General features: G+C 48.7%; 1 protein-coding gene across 1 annotated transcript; it reads right to left on the reverse strand.

Moving 5' to 3' along the window:
• Positions 1-4571: 4571 nt before the first annotated feature.
• Positions 4572-9240, reverse strand: ATP6V1G1 (ATPase H+ transporting V1 subunit G1). The gene is made up of 3 exons (XM_032708531.1): positions 9081-9240; positions 6925-7025; positions 4572-5267 (listed from the first exon to the last, which is right to left on the reverse strand). The coding sequence occupies exons 1-3, from the start codon at positions 9160-9162 to the stop codon at positions 5094-5096; spliced, it is 357 nt and encodes a 118-aa protein (XP_032564422.1). The 5' UTR covers positions 9163-9240; the 3' UTR covers positions 4572-5093.
• Positions 9241-15772: the final 6532 nt, after the last annotated feature.

Consider the following 15772-nt stretch of genomic DNA (forward strand, 5'->3'; position numbering starts at 1 on the left):
TATTTCTGCCTCTTTCCTATGAAGACTTAAAGTATTCTTCTTTTTAGTATGGTAATGCAAAAACCTCTTTCTTGCATCTCAAATTAGAAGAGGGAAAGCTCACTGTGTGCCTTGGATAATGATTCAGCTATTGATCCAGAAGATGCTTTATTAGATTATTTTGAGGCAGACGAATGTAATTTAATACCAATTTATTTTCTATTCCTATGCCAGTCCCAGATACAATCTTTTCTGCATGAAATTAGCTCTTTCTCCTTTCAACCTCAAAGAAAGATTACACTTTGCTCCTTGCTTGGATTAGCAGGGGGAACTTTTTCACCAAAATGTTGATTTTGAGGGTTCTTGACAGTGGTTTCAATACCTTGAAGTCAAAACCTCAGCCGGGATTAGTGGGTTCTAGGCTTGCCTCTCTCATTATTAATGCAAGAACTAGTGATGTCTGATAAATGGGAGATTCCAGAGGAGGAAAATAGAGGGAAAGAGGAAAACTGAGCAAGTTTAATGCAGGCAGAGAGAAGGAAATGACCTACAGAGGACACTGCGTGATGGTACCACAGGAGGATTTGGGGCAGCCAAAACGAGGGGCTGTTTTTGTGCCCAGCTCTGGCTGGGATGCACCATCCTGCTGCTCACACCTCCCACCAGCTGCCTCCCAGGCCAGGAACTGCTGGCTTTTCTCTAGGGTCACTTATTGCCACCAAATTCTGCCTGCCCTGGGGTCAGATGTGGGAGAAAACAGCAGGAGCCTAAATGTGGGGATAGCAGGAAAGGAACACAGGCACTGCCAGCTTGTATCTAGTGTTTAAAAAGTTCTGCTTTAATAAAGATCATCAGGGACCTCACAAAAGCTGAAGAATGAGGTGTTTAAGGTTGTCAAAGGGGGACTTGCACACTGGAATACCTCAAAAGATTCACTGATGTTCCCAGCTGGCACAGGCAGCCTGGCAGCACAGGGAAAGGCTCACTGACTTCTGGCACTGGGAACATGTGGGGTCCTCTCTCCTGGTTCTGAAAGTGCCCAAAACAATCCCACCCTGTCCCTCAGAGTGTTGTCCAAACCCTCCTGGAGCTCTGGCAGCCTTGGGGCTGTGCCCACTGCCCTGGGGAGCCTGGTCAGTGCCAACCACCCTCTGGGGGAAGAACCTTTGCCTGAGATCCAACCTGACCCTGCCCTGACACAGCTCCAGCCGTTCCCTGGATCCTGTCACTGCTCACACAGAGCAGAGGCTGGAGCTGCCCCTCATGAGGAGCTGCAGACCCTGGTGAGCTCTGACCTCTGTCTCCTCCTCATCAGCTGAACAAACCCAGTGCCCTCAGCTGCTCCTCAGATTGTCCCTCCAGGCCCTTCACCATCTTTGTGTCCTTCCTTTGGACCCTCTCTAACAACTTCAGATCTTGTATTGTGACACCAAAAACTGCATCGAGGAGTTTTGGGGGCAGGACTCGAAGTGTGGCTGCACCCCTGGGAAGGGAGAAGATCAGGGAAGATCTCTAGAGGTGAAAACTTCTCTAAAACTAACCAAAAATTAAAAAAAAAAAAAAAAGGTAAATAGCACACAAAATGCTCCTCTAAACATTATAAAATGATGATTTTTAGGCCCCAGGAAGGCCCATGACCCAAAGGCAGGCAGAGCCAGCCCCCCTGCCATGTCACACGGGCTGAATGACTGTCCCAGCAGGGCACTGCCTGGCCCTGTGCCCACAGCCCCCAGTGGGATCCCCCAGGGACCCCTCTGCCCTCACTGCCCACCCCTCACCTCATCCCTCCTGTTCATTACAAGCCCCTCCTCTCATGGTATTGGATTTAACTGCAACAAAGGCACAGGGGATCAAACCCATCCTGGCTCTGAACTGACCAAACAAATATCCAGCATCATTAGACAGGGCAGAGGGGGTCAACCTGCCTGGGGGGGGGTGTTTGATTTCCCCTCTGCCCCCCTCCCAGAGGGGTGCTGAGCTCTTCAACTCCTTGCTTGACTGGGCAGCAGTGAGGAGGAGACAGTGACCTTCACTGGACAGCGTGAGCCGAGTGGGGAGCGAGCTCTGTCAGTACAGACGTGCCTTCAAAATTGAACTCTGGCTTCAAGCAGCACAAATATGTGTCCTAATTGTACCTCAGACTGCATGTTAAGCCACCCAGATGACATTCATATCCTGGTGTTCGTGTCATGTGTCCATCTGGTGCTTGTCCAGATGACACACCTTCTCAATGGCACGGTAAAGGTGACAAGTGTTAATTCTGCAAATATACAGATAATGCCCGAAAAGAACCTCCACAAAAATCAACTCCAACCCGTTGTTGATGAGCAGGGATGTGACCAGAGGCAAACTGAACTGTGTGACTCCTGGTCTGATCCCAGGAAGGTGTTTATTTGTGAGCAGTTTTAACTGGGAAGAATCGAGAACAGCAGCCCCTCACTGACACTGCAGCAACAAGACACGAGGGCTGATCATTCTTTCCCTCCCTCCAGCACCAGGACTCTGATATTCCTGGCACTCAGGTGGTATTTCCAGGGATGGGACCTCAAATCAAGGGTATCAGGCAGTGCTGGGTGTGCCCAAAGCAGCTTCTGGCTCTTTCTGTGGTACAGGTGATGCTTGTGGTACAAAGAGACATCAGGGATTATCACAGAACCACAGACTGGTTTGGGCTGGGAGGGACCTCAAATCTCATCTCATTCCACCCCTGCTACAGGCAGGGACACCTTCCACTACCCCAGGATGCTCCAAGCTCTATCCATTCCTTGAACACTTCCAGGGATGGGGCAGCCACAGCTTCTCTGTGCAGAGGAGCAGCAGGGAAAATTCGGGCACAGATTTGTACCAGCAGCTGGGTTTGGGTCTCACTCCTACTCATCAGACTCCCTGCAGAACATCTAGAAAATCACATTTCAGAGGCAAGAAGCCACGTTTCCCACTCCATACCTCTGTCAGAAGAATGTTCCCTGCAGAGTATTTTCCTGGCACAGCCTGGCTTAGGCACTCAGACAGCACCAGGGCTCCCTTTCCCAGAGCAAGATAAAAGAATGTCAACTTGAAATAAAATCTCTACGCTGCAAACAAAGCCAGCCTTCCTGGAGAGCAGTAATTGGAAACCCTTCCTTCAGTGCAAAGTTTATTCTCAACAGTTAAGTTTCAGGGAAATATTACAGAAAATTGTTATTCTTCCAGCACTTCTGCATGTTCTGAAGGGAGTGACTTCACAGCACGTTTGCCAAGAAGAAACAATTGGGGAGGGTTATTTTTCCCTGTTCTAGAGAGGAAGGATAAAGTCCTCATTAACAAAGGGAAACTTAAGAACCAAAAGGAGAAAGTGGGGCACACACTGCAGCCTTCCTGGCCAGAGCAGGAGTCTGTCACTGGTAACAAAGGGGATGAAATCACTAATTACAGCCCCAGGCCAGGAGGGCTTTCATGAGCAGTGTCCTGCTGCAGCCTGAGCACCTGCTCTCCACAGGCAGAAATGTTTCATCTCCAAAGGACACACCAGAATTAACATGGTTGCAACCTTTTATGAGGCCACAGCACCTCTCCAGTCATCCCACCACACTGATTCAAACTGCTTTCATCCTGTTCTCCTCGTACCCACCTGGTTTTTGTTTCCCCCCAGCCTGGCACGTTTGACTTTGCAGGAAGCTTTTGTTTCAGTTTTACAACTTGTTTAATGGCTTGAATTCCTGAAGAGAACCTTTCAGAACTACAGTGCAGCACCATAAACTTATTCCAGGAGACACTACAGCACTCTGCTCGTTCAGTGTGACTGCAGAATTCACACCCATCCTGCTTTTTCTCCCTCCCAGTCACAGCACAACTCCAGAGGTCCAAGAGGCTTTGCAGTGCTGAGGGGCTGTGGAAATACAGGATGTCCTGTCTGAGGAACAGAACACCATCAGTGGGGTTCCTTGTCTAAATCCTGACTGCACAAATTGTGCATCTGAGCAGGGACACACTGACTGAGGGCCCTTTTCTGCAAAAAGCCTGAAATTAAACTCAACAAAAAAAGCAAAGCTGCAGTTAACATTCTGCTGGTGGGACAGGGAGAGGAAGAGACCAATAAAACATGAGACCCCCTGATATATTTGTATGTATTTTTGATTAAAGAGCTAGAAAGTGATGCAGGACAACCCCAAAACACTTCTTTCCCACTGCTCCCAGGTACAGGATGCTGCAGGATTCAGGATGACCTTGGTACAAACACTCAATGACCAGTACTGGACCAAAGGAAGGATAATTACTGCTCAGCACCTGGCTATCAAACTATTCCAATCAACTGGCAACACTTTATTTCCCCCTAATGCTCACAAGAACATTTGTTCCTGAAGGTTTTCAGAATGATCTGGCAGGTAAAGCATCAGACTGGAGCCAAGAGGAGGAGCTCTGTAATGGGTTTGAACTTACCTGCTGTGACCTTCAGAGAGTTGCTGCCTCTCTTACTCTTGCTTTTAGCAATACTTGATGGTCAATCTGAGGAGTCCAGACTCCCATGGTGCTCACTGAGACCTGCCAGCATTCCCAGGACAAGTCAACATTCCCAGGACACGTTAGCAGGAACGACCAGACTGACAGGAGGCTTTGGAGTGAAGTGTTTTTACTTGCAGGTGTCACAGTGCCAGACTTGTACCTCAAGCAACAGCAGAATATACAGAGGATATTCAACACAAGCACCTCAAAATGATCAGCCAGCACTGCACAGCCAGAGAGCTCTTCCCCAGGGTTACAACCCTGTGCAAAGGTTTAACAACACACTCAGAAATGCAGTTTGGTCAATGAAAATACAGTTACACACATTTAACAATTACTGACACGGGCTCTCCATTTCAATCTGGCCAGAATCTCCCTCTCCTTTCTCCTTCAGGCAGCACTGATGTGCCAACTGGATTATATTTGTTTAATAACTCAGCCCAGATGTGAGACGTGGCCATTTCGTGTTTGACTCAGCTCTGAACCCGTGTCAAAAGAGAAACTAAGAGAACTCCAACAGCTCACTGCAATAATTTAACACATGGACAAGGACAGGTGAGGGATGGCTGAGGGCTGGACATTCCACCTGAAGCTCAGACACGACTCCCAGCACAGTTTTCCTTCTTCCCCCACTACCCATTGATGCGATAGTTCACGTGGATCTCGGGTTTGATGTCACACACCAGGGACAGCAGCTGGGACAGAACCACCTCCCTGTTCTTCTGGAAGTTCTGCTGGATCACACTCATCTTCTCCTGGGTCTCCTTCTCAACTTCAGTGGTGCAGCTGCCATGAGATCCGAGTGCCTGCACACGGCAAAGGAAAGAGGAAGCTCCTGTGTGAGCAGTGTGACCAAGAAGTCACCACACCAAACTGTGTATCTGGTTTTTCTGGACTGTCTCAGGGCATCTCAGCCATTAATCTTTGGTGAGGGAAGGTTCATGTGAATGTTTATGTTAAAACACCAAAAGAACTGTTGGATTTTTTGCTCAGGTTTCGCCCTAAACTCGTCCAAGTTTGTATTTCAGCCTCAGCCCCTGCCTTTTATTCTCTTTTATAGAATCACTGAATGGTTTGGGTTGGAAGAGACCTTAAAGATCATCTTGTTCCAACCCAGGGGAGCATTTATTCATTAGCAGTTAAGAGCATGAGCATTTAAAGAGTGCCCAAAATAAAGGCTCTGCTGTACAGATCATTGGAACCTGGAACTCCTGGGCACTTCTGTACTAGAGAGGGCAAGAAAAGGAACACCATTAAGTTACTTTAAGCACAATTCACACCATCCCATTCCTTCTACCCTTGGAGAATCTTTATAAAAATGTGTGATCAGTGACAGGACCCAGGGAACGGCTGGAGCTGTGTCAGGGCAGGGTCAGGTTGGATCTCAGGAAAAGGTTCTTCTCCCAGAGGGTGGTTGGCACTGCCCAGGCTCCCCAGGGCAGTGGGCACAGCCCCAAGGCTGCCAGAGCTCCAGGAGGGTTTGGATGATCCTCTGGGGCACAGGGTGGGATTGTTGGGGTGTCTGTGCAGGGCCAGGAGTTGATAATCCCTGTGGCTCCAACTCAGGATATTCTGTGGTCCTAACAGGAGTTGGGCCACATGATACACACAGCAGGGAGTCTCTCCCAGCTTACAGTGTCCTTCTTGCCCCATCAGCAAGGACAGAGAGAGAAAATTCCCATTAAGAGAGGAGAAAATGGCCCAGAAGAAGAGACTGACACCCTGGGACTCAAATTCTTCCCTGTGGAAAAGGATGAGTAAAACCAAACCAGCTGAGAGGCAGTGAAGTCTGTGGGAATTGCCTGGGATTTGAGCCAAGCTAACAAGCAACGGTTAAAATTATTCCTGACCCACTGAGGTGATTATGCAGGAGCAGAGGAAGTGGAAATGTGCTATCCAGAGGATGGACAGAGGGGAGGATGCCAGGGCATTTTTCTGAAGATTCTGGAACTGTCAGGGGTACCCAGGCACTGCAGCCTCAGCTGGTGGAGGGCCTCAGTTCTGTGCCTTTTGGGAATACTTCTTGCTCAGAAGGGAAGGACAGAGCCATGGGATACAGAAGGAAACACTGCTAAGCAGAACACAAGCCTTACAGCTGCTTCAGCAAGAGCAGCAGCTACGAGGCAAGTGGCTCCTACCACACCAGCACCATAAAAACCAGCCTGTCACAGGAAGAACAGGACACTGCTACACACAGGAGGGTTTGGGGGCTGCCACCAACCAACCCACGAGTGCATTAATCTAATTCCCTGCCTGTCAATAGTTCTGCAGTTGAGATGCAGAACACCCTGTTCTGAGTCACTCCCACTGTTCTTTCCGTGCCACGTGGCCCTGCATCACAGGAAGGCACTTAGGGAAGTGCAGCTCCTGCACCACACTCCACCCCCAGGGCTGTTTCGGGGCAAGGAACCCCAAACACGAGGCTGAGGGGCTGCAGGGAAGTGAATGAGGTAGAAAACCAACCGCTGCCTCCTTGGCCTTGAACTCCTTCTCCCGCTGCAGGCGGTACTGCTCGATCTCTGCCTGGGCTTCCTCCTTGGCCTGCTTCAGCCTCCGGTTCTTCCCTGCTCCCAGAGAATAAAACAAGGGAAAGAAAGAAGAGAAAGCACTCAGAGCTTGCTGCCCCACAGCTCTGCAGCTCCCCATTGCACAACTATCACCACAGAGTTTGCTACTGCAGCAGTTCCCTGTGTAGGAGGCCCCAGCCAAGCCCCCCTCAGTGATCTCGGGGGCACAAGGGTCACCCCACCAAACCACAGCCAGGAGCTTCCCCCTCTGAGCAGTGGAGAGCTTCTCTGGGGCACTGGATGCACTGGGCAATGTTCAGCTCTGCCCTTACTCATACAATGAATCCCAGAATGGTTTTGGTTGGAAGGGACCTTAAAGCTCATCTCATTCCACCCCTGCCATGGGCAGGGACACCTTCCACTAGCCCAGGTTGCTCCAAGCCCTGTCCAACCTGGCCTTGGACACTTCCAGGGATCCAGGGGCAGCCACAGCTTCTCTGGCAAGCTGTGCCAGGGCCTCTCCACCCTCACAGGGAAGAATTCCTTCCCAATATCCCATCTAACCCTGCCCTCTGGCAGTTTAGAACCACTGCCCCCTGCCCTGTCGCTCTCAGCCCATATCAAAAGCCCCTCTCCCTCCTTTGTACCAGCCCCCTTTAGGCACTGGAAGGGGCTCTAAAGTCACACCAGAGCCTTCTTTTCTCCAGTTGAACACCCCCAGCCTGTCTTCAGAGCAGAGGGGCTCCAGCCCTCTGATCATCCTGGTGCCTCCTCTGGACTCTCTCCAGCAGCTCCATGTCCTTGCTGTGCTGTTCCCCAGGGCTGGAACAGCTCTGCAGGGGGGTCTCACCTGAGGGGCAGAGGGGCAGAATCCCCCCCTGCCCTGCTGCCCACGCTGGGGGATCTGCCCTGGACACAGTTGGTTTCTGGCTGCCAGTGCATATCCAGCTTTTCATCCACGAGAACCCCCCAATCCTCCTCCACAGGGACACTCCCAACGAGTTCTTCTCCCAGTCTGTACCCACCCCTGGCACTGCCCCAACCCACCCCGAGCCTGCAGCCTCTCTGGGAGACCCCAAAAGAGCCCAGCAGAAAGAACACTTAGTCTTAGCTTTGCCCCAGACCAACTGTGAAACCCAGAGCAAAACTGGGCACTGCCTCAACTTCCCCTCTTGGACTTCCCAGCTCATTTTCCCCTCCAAGATTTATCATCATTGGAGTGAACTACACAAGTCTGCTTCTTGCAACACTGTCAGGGGGTTGAACAAGTCAGGGCAGATAGATAAATATAGATATAGACAGATACAGATGAATATGGATATATACAGATAGACAGCTGTAGATATAGACAGATAGATATAGATAGACATATATATAGATAGATATAGATATAGATAGATAGATAGACATAGATATAGATAGATAGATAGATATAGATAGATATAGACATAGATAGAGATAGAGATAGATATATAGATAGAGATAGATATATAGATATAGACAGATATAGATAGATACAGATAGATATAAATTGATATAGGTATATAGATAGAGATAGATATAGATATACAGATATAGATAGACATAGATATAGATAGATATAGATATACAGATATAGCTATAGACAGATATAGATAGATATAGGTATGTCTGAAGCAGGAAAAATTTGCAAAGTTGGGGCTCTTTGTAACCAGGATTTATCTTATTTAACAGTAAAATCTAACTTGGATCGCCAAGGAATACCTCTCAGCTCTCTGAAACACCTAACCACGGATGGGAAACACAGTTTCCACCAAGAAAAAAGAAGTTAAAGGTGGGAAGGACAGAGAAAAGCGCAGGCACCCCCAAGTGACGCCGCTGCCGTGCCCAGGCCGGGGCCTGATGGTGACGGGGCCGAGAGCCACGGGGCTGCTCCGAGGCCCGGCACGGGGGTCCCACAGCGGTCACAGAGCCCACACCGAGCCCACACCGAGCCCACACCGAGCCCACACGGCCGGGCCGCGAGGCCTGAGGCGGCCGCGCCGGCACAGGCCGGGCCTGTCTACCCCGGGTTCCCCCGCCGCCTCAGCGCCCGTGGCCTGGCCTGGAGGAGCCGCGCCGTGCCGTACTCACGTTTGCGGGCCTCGGCCACCTTCTCGGCGGCACGTTTCTCGGCCTGCAGCAGCTGCTGGATGCCCTGCGACTGGCTCGCCATGGCGGCTCCCGCACCCACCGAGCGCCGGGGCCGCGGGCGGCGCCACGGGGACACGCCCACACGGGGACGGGCACGCCCACAGCGGCAGGGACACGCCCACGCCCGCACCATGTTGGATAAGGACACGCCCTGACCACGCCCCCACCGCGCGGGCCACGCCCCCTCAGTAACGTTTCCACCGCGGAGGTCACGCCCCCATCAGGCCACGCCCCCTCGCCCCAAGCTCCGCCCCCAGGGGGATTTTTAATTTAAGTGTATCACAAAATTACAGAATCAACCGGGTTGGAAAAGACCTCTGAGATCATCGAGTCCAACCTGTGACCCAACCTCACCTTGTCACCCAGACCATGGCACTGATGCCACATCCAGGCTCTGCTCAAACACCTCCAGGGACGGGCACTCCACCCCCTCCCTGGGCAGCCCATTCCAAGGGCTGATCCCTCTCTCTGCAAACAACTTCTGCCCCATGGCCAACCTAAACCTGCCCTGGGGCAGCTCAAGGCTGGGCCCTCTTGTCCTGCTGCTGGTTCCTGGCAGCAGAGCCCGACCCCCCCCTGGCTCCCCCCTCCTGTCAGGGAGTTGCAGAGAGTGAGAAGGTCTCCCCTGAGCCTCCTCCTGTCCAGGCTGAGCCCCCCCAGCTCCCTCAGCCTCTCCTCACAGCGCTTGTGCTCCAGACCCTTCCCCAGCCTCGTTGCCCTTCTCTGGACCTTCTCCAGCCCCTCCATGTCCTTCCTGAGCTGAGGGGCCACAACTGGGCACAGCACTCCAGGGGTATTTCCCCAGGGTGTGGTCTAACAGACTTGTTCCTAAGAAGCTCTTTAACATCAGAGCTGTTGAATCTAAGTCAACTGTTTTCTACTTTTGGGAAAGGGATGTAGGTCCTTGGTTCTTTTAATCTACTACCTGATCAATGAGGTCCCACCTCCCTTTATCGACAGTCCCAAGGTGTTTCTTTGCCCCCCCGCCACAAAATCTGCAGTCAGCCCACCTTAAACCCCTTCAAGAAAGCAGTGTTGGGGGGTTATTTTTATTTATTTCATGAGTTTTAATTTTTAAATTATTTATTTCCATGATTAGAAGTGCAGCAGTCCCAGGATACACATCATGCTCCCCATGGGATGCTTTGGTCCCCTCTGAGCTGTGCCATCCCCTCCAGTGTTTGTGTCACCCCAAGCACAGACCCACTGACACACAGGAGAGTTTATAATCATCAAGAACCCCCTTCTCCAGGGGCTCCCACTGCCCCCAAACATCCCCTCACCTCACCCCATCCCGCCCAACCCTCACCCATCACACCCCAGGGACAATTTTAAAGCCCTGAGCGCAGCTTCCCCAGCATCTTTCAAGGCATAAATTACAATTATTGTTGAATAATAGTGCTCTGATGAAGCAGGAGAGCCAGGACAGTGACTCATCGCTGCCGAGGGGCTGCTGGGCCACCTCCTCCATCCCCCGTGATGGAAGGGACAGGAGAAGATGAATCAAAAGCATATTTATAGTGCTCAGTAGGAATTCTGAGTGTTTTCAGGGTGACCTTCAGCTGGGCCCAGCGATGAACTAAATGGGTTTAGCAGGTCTGTCCATCCAGGGGGGTATTTGCTTCAGGAAAAGAGAGAGAAAAGGAAACACCAGGAGAGGAGGTGCAAATTTGGGGTTTGAAGCAAGCCTGGGATGGGGCACAAGGATCAAGAAGAGCTGCTGGGAGCAAAGGGCTGAGCTGTGGCATGGACTGGTCTATGCTGGCAGAAGGGAAATCCAGCAAATCTGGTGCCACATCATCTGTCACAGACAGGGCAGGTTTGGCCAAGAGGACACAGCTCAGTTGTGCTGGTTATCAATGAGCACGGAAAGGATGGAAAATCATAGAAACACCATAGAAGGGCTTAGGCTGGAAGGGACTTTCACTAGTTCCAACCTTCCCTGACATTCTGTCTCTATTCCAAAATACACCACAGCCAAAACACCTGCTGGGGCTCAACTGGGACACACCCAGACTGCTTTTAAACAGTAACGACCCAGAGATGAGACCCTCCTTATCTGACCCCAAACCTGAGCAGCTCCTGCCCCCCTCTCCCCTCAGACCTTTGCCAAAGGCCACGAAATCATTAAAGTCTCCCCCTGACTCCCCCAGCCCTCAATCCCAGTCCCATCCAGAAACCCCCCATCCTCATTAGCTGCTCCAGTTTTTGTTTCAGGGATGTCCCCTGCTGCTAATTAAAGCACTTGAGCTGAACCCAGAGATGATCCCAGAGCAGGGTGCTCTGAAGGGATACCAGGGATCAAACAGGCTTTGCACAAAGGGGTCCAGCCCTGCCCTGAAGTCACAGCCAGCACTGGGGGGGTTATTTTGCTCCTGGGTGATGGTGATTTTTAGCCTCACAGCTTCTCTCTGCAAGGTGATGATGATAACATTGCCCTTTTCTACCCTAGAACTACCCCAACTTTTCAGAACTACGCTAACTTTTCAGATAAAAATCCCTCCAAATTCCAGCTTTGTGTCACCTAAAAAACATGTGATGAGTTTTCAACCATTTCATTCTGAGAGTTAACAAACGAGGCGATAACAGCTCGTGTTTAAAACAATCCTTTGCTTGGTTGTGCTGCTTTCTAGTTTATTACTGCCCAAAAAGCTACTTGAAACCTCATGTGAAACACTTGTGAATCCCAAAGCTGTTTGATTAACTTCTCCACTCCCTTAAAACTGTTAAAAATTGCTTTTCCCTTCTTGCATTAAAAAAAAAAAAATATTTCCAATCCTCAAACCTGCCCAGGTGTGGATAAGAGCTGCTGGTACAGCTTTAATTCTGCCAGCAATGGATTTATAATTAATTAGTATCACAAGTACTTCTGAACTTGGCTTTTTATTCCCTCAGATTCATTGAACAGGAGCTTGTAATTTGCTATTAAAGAAAGCAGCAATTACTGACACTGATAATGTCATCCCCTTATTTGTCCAGCACTGATTTCTTAATATGATAAACTTTACTAATCCTAAATTTCACGTACCTCACATTCAGCAGAGACTGGAGGAAGAATATCTTTAGAAGATTAAGGCTAGTCCTGCTCTCTAACAGGGGGAAATAAATTGTTAAAATAAAGAAATAAAAGCATTTTCTTTGCCTTCTTCCACAGGTCAGAGTAATGAAAATTAAATCAAACGCATTTCTTAATTTTCTTTCTTTTTCCAAAAGCTTTTTTTTTTATTATTTTCTTGCAAGTGTTGAGGACTTATTTTTCATTTTGGAGCTGCATCTTTCCTCTTTCTGCTTTTTTTCCTACACTGGCTCATAACTCCAAGTGTGGGTCACACAGGTTCCTGAAACAGCAGAAGATGTTTCTAGAAGTAGGAAAAAATACAGCTTGTCTTTATTAGTTTTTTTATTTATTTTTTTTTTTTAGTTTCCAAGCCCAGCAAACATGTGCCATGTCTTATGATCCCTCAGTCATTAAAGATTCCCAGACACATTTCAGAAGAATGAGATTTTAAACACCGTCTCTGGCTGCTTTCCAGATCAGGTAATTACATTTTCCCTCTCTAAAATCCCTTGCACTTTCAACTGGATACGTTATTATTCTCCATTCCCCCAGTTAAACTGTTATTTTGTGCAATTGTTACTCTTTTGGGGAGTTTTTGTGTCAACTGCCTGGGAACCAAACTGGTCTCTATTTTCTGAGGTTTAATTCATTAACACAAATCACTTCAAGGCATTGAGATGATGCAGCTGCCAGATGTTGATAAACGATCATTAATTGATCATTAAAAGACAACCAGTGAATAATCACCAATTAGCAATAGTTCAAAGGGATATTTTAAATTTATAAGCAGAGTATTAGAAATCCAAGTGCAACCTAGCAGTAGATTTACATAGAAATCAATTAAACCCTGAAGTGAACAAGCCTGTACCACTTGTCTGTACTTGACCCACACCAAGAACTTGGCTCAAATCCCCCAAAATAACAAAGAATGTTTCATTTATCATTTGGAGTTCCTTTGTGATCAAGGACAATTTAAAGCCTGGAGTAACCCGATTGCAGTGATGGAATTACACCCGAATGGACTCACATTTATATGGTAAGAATTGATTTTTTTTTAAAAAGCAGTTCAAGAAGCCATATTTCTGTGTCAGCTCTTGTTACACCTTCCTTTGGGATAAGAAAACTGCTCTGGGGAGCTGGTGCCAGCGTTCACCAGGGAGCCTGGAGACTCCCTTCTGGAGCATCACCCACTGTTAGGACCCAAACAGTGAGAGATGCCTCTGTGGCAGCATAATTTACCCTGGCAAGGCCTAAAATCCAGTCAGAGAAATGCAAACAGTGCAAGTTATTCGGGGTGAGTTACTGCTGACACTGGTTGGGTGGTGAATTATCCTAAAATCAACCTGGCTCACCCAACTCCAAACACACATCCTGCTTTTTGAAGCGGGATTTGACAGATAAGCTGCTGGCTGGCCTGGAAATCTGTGACTGGCAGTCAAACACTTCATAAAAGCCCAGTCCAACTTTCATATGGCAGATTCTTCCACAGACTCTCTTGGAGAGTGTGGAGCTGGGAAATCTCTTCCTGGTCACTCCCAGGGGTCAAGAGAGAAACCTGCTGTGGTCGTGTGGTGAGTTACATCAAACTCTGCTTAGTGGTTGTTTCTCTTTGCTACCTTTGACACAATTGCTTTAATATAATTATTTTGATACAGCTGCTTTAATAAAATTGCTTTGATATAGTGCCCTACACTATTTGATGGTATATCATACCCTACTAGCAGCTTTTTAGCTTTTACACTCTGTAATGAATAATTCTGATCAAGATCTTTCATCTGCTCGTTTGCCCAGTCATTTATCATAATAAATAATTAATTTTATATAAATACATCTGATTTGCCATCATTAAAACCTGCAGGACAAAGGGATTTGTTCACCCTGGGCTGAGATAACCCCCCAGACAAACTGTACCACCTTTTTCCTATCTCTAGTTCTCATTGTGGTGGTTTAACTCACAGTCCAAGTTCCTGGTATCCACAGAGGATTATTCAGGGGGGCTTTGGTGGGTGTTGGTGGCCACAAATGCCATGTGTCCCACAGCTTGGGGTGAGCTTTGTTTGACCAGTGATCCGTGAACAGTTTGCCACAGGGGGAATTTTGGTCTGGATGCATTTTCCAGGATGTGTGAGCCTCCCTTTTGCTTCATTCTGTGCTTATCTCGTGACAAAGTCCCTCTGTGTCCTGAGCAGCATTTGAGACAGGCAACTGTGATCTTTAAATCCTTCCACCCACCAGTCTGAGCTCCACATAAATCAGGATCTTTTCATGGGAGCTGGGGAAGCTGGCAGCTCTGTTTATGTATTCTGTTGTGATGAAATGTCAGCAGACCTTATTAATTCCTTGTGTACCAAAAGAAACCTTCCAGTCATCTTTCCTTGACATCTCCTGGCTTCCATCCTTAATCAGAGGTCAAGTGTCCCTTGCAAAGGACGTGTCTGGAAAGATTCCTTAGTCTGACACGTGACTGAGGGGGCAGTTGCCCCTCTGAGGGACCTGGTGTGTCCAACATCCTCGGATTCCTGCCCCAGGGAACACACTGGAAGAGCTGTTATGGACTCAGCCACATCCATACAGGGTACAGGTCAGCTGGATTTTTAGATATGGCAGCAAAACAAAGCAGGTCCTGGTATACAAAATAAGAAACACCAGCCCAGAAGCTTGGAGTGCTGAAGGCAACTGCCAGTTCTTCACAAGCTCCTACAAGAACAGGAGTATTACTCTCGCTCCACTGGGAAGAAACACACGGAAAATCTTGTTTTCTCCATATTAAAAGGATCTTTCAGCTTTTCAGCTCCGCTTTCTCTGCCCCAACCCCCTGAGTAATGTCACTGTGTGCCACTGCTGGGCTGGTGATGGATGATACAGCCCCTGTGTACACAGACTGCTTGATGCTTGGAGATGGTTGAGAGTAAATGAGTCTGATGCTGTGGTTGTGTCATTATCAGCACTGCCTGGAAAGATCAGAAACGTCTGAGGCCGCAGTTTAATTTGGATGCTTATCATAAACTCGAGAGAAATGGAAATGTGTGACAAGAACAAAACACTGCAGCAGCGACACCGAGCAGCTGAGGTATTTCCAGGCTGCAGAGGAAGAGCTGTGGGTGCTGGGGGGGGTCCTTCCTCTTACCTGTTCAAACAAAAACGATGCTGAGGAGCATCCAAGGGGCTGGAGCAAACATCCCACTTGCCTCTGGGGCCTGAGGAGGTGTATAACAAGAGCTGCTGATGTGCAGGTTCCTCGTGGGACTGCTCCCATCGCTCAGCTCCAGGGCTCCTGCCTGCTAAATGAAGCAGATTTATCTCCATAAAGTCAGTGGAGTGATGGACCCTTCGCTGCAGAAGTTCAGCCCAACGCTCTGAATTACCCCAGGAAGGTGAACTTTCCTCACTCCCAACTCAGCAGAGTTTGGAGCCTGAAGTCAGACAACAAATAGCTCCTAAAATTAGTTTTTTTCAGAGGTACACAAGCACCTATGCATGCAGAGAGCTGCCTGGTGGAACTAATTTGTTTACAACGTTCACAGGAAAAAAAAATCTTAATAACCAATTTCTATATTTAGTCTGAGTACCTTTG

The sequence above is a fragment of the Chiroxiphia lanceolata genome, chromosome 21 (genome assembly GCF_009829145.1).
Source record: "Chiroxiphia lanceolata isolate bChiLan1 chromosome 21, bChiLan1.pri, whole genome shotgun sequence".
NCBI lineage: Eukaryota > Metazoa > Chordata > Aves > Passeriformes > Pipridae > Chiroxiphia > Chiroxiphia lanceolata.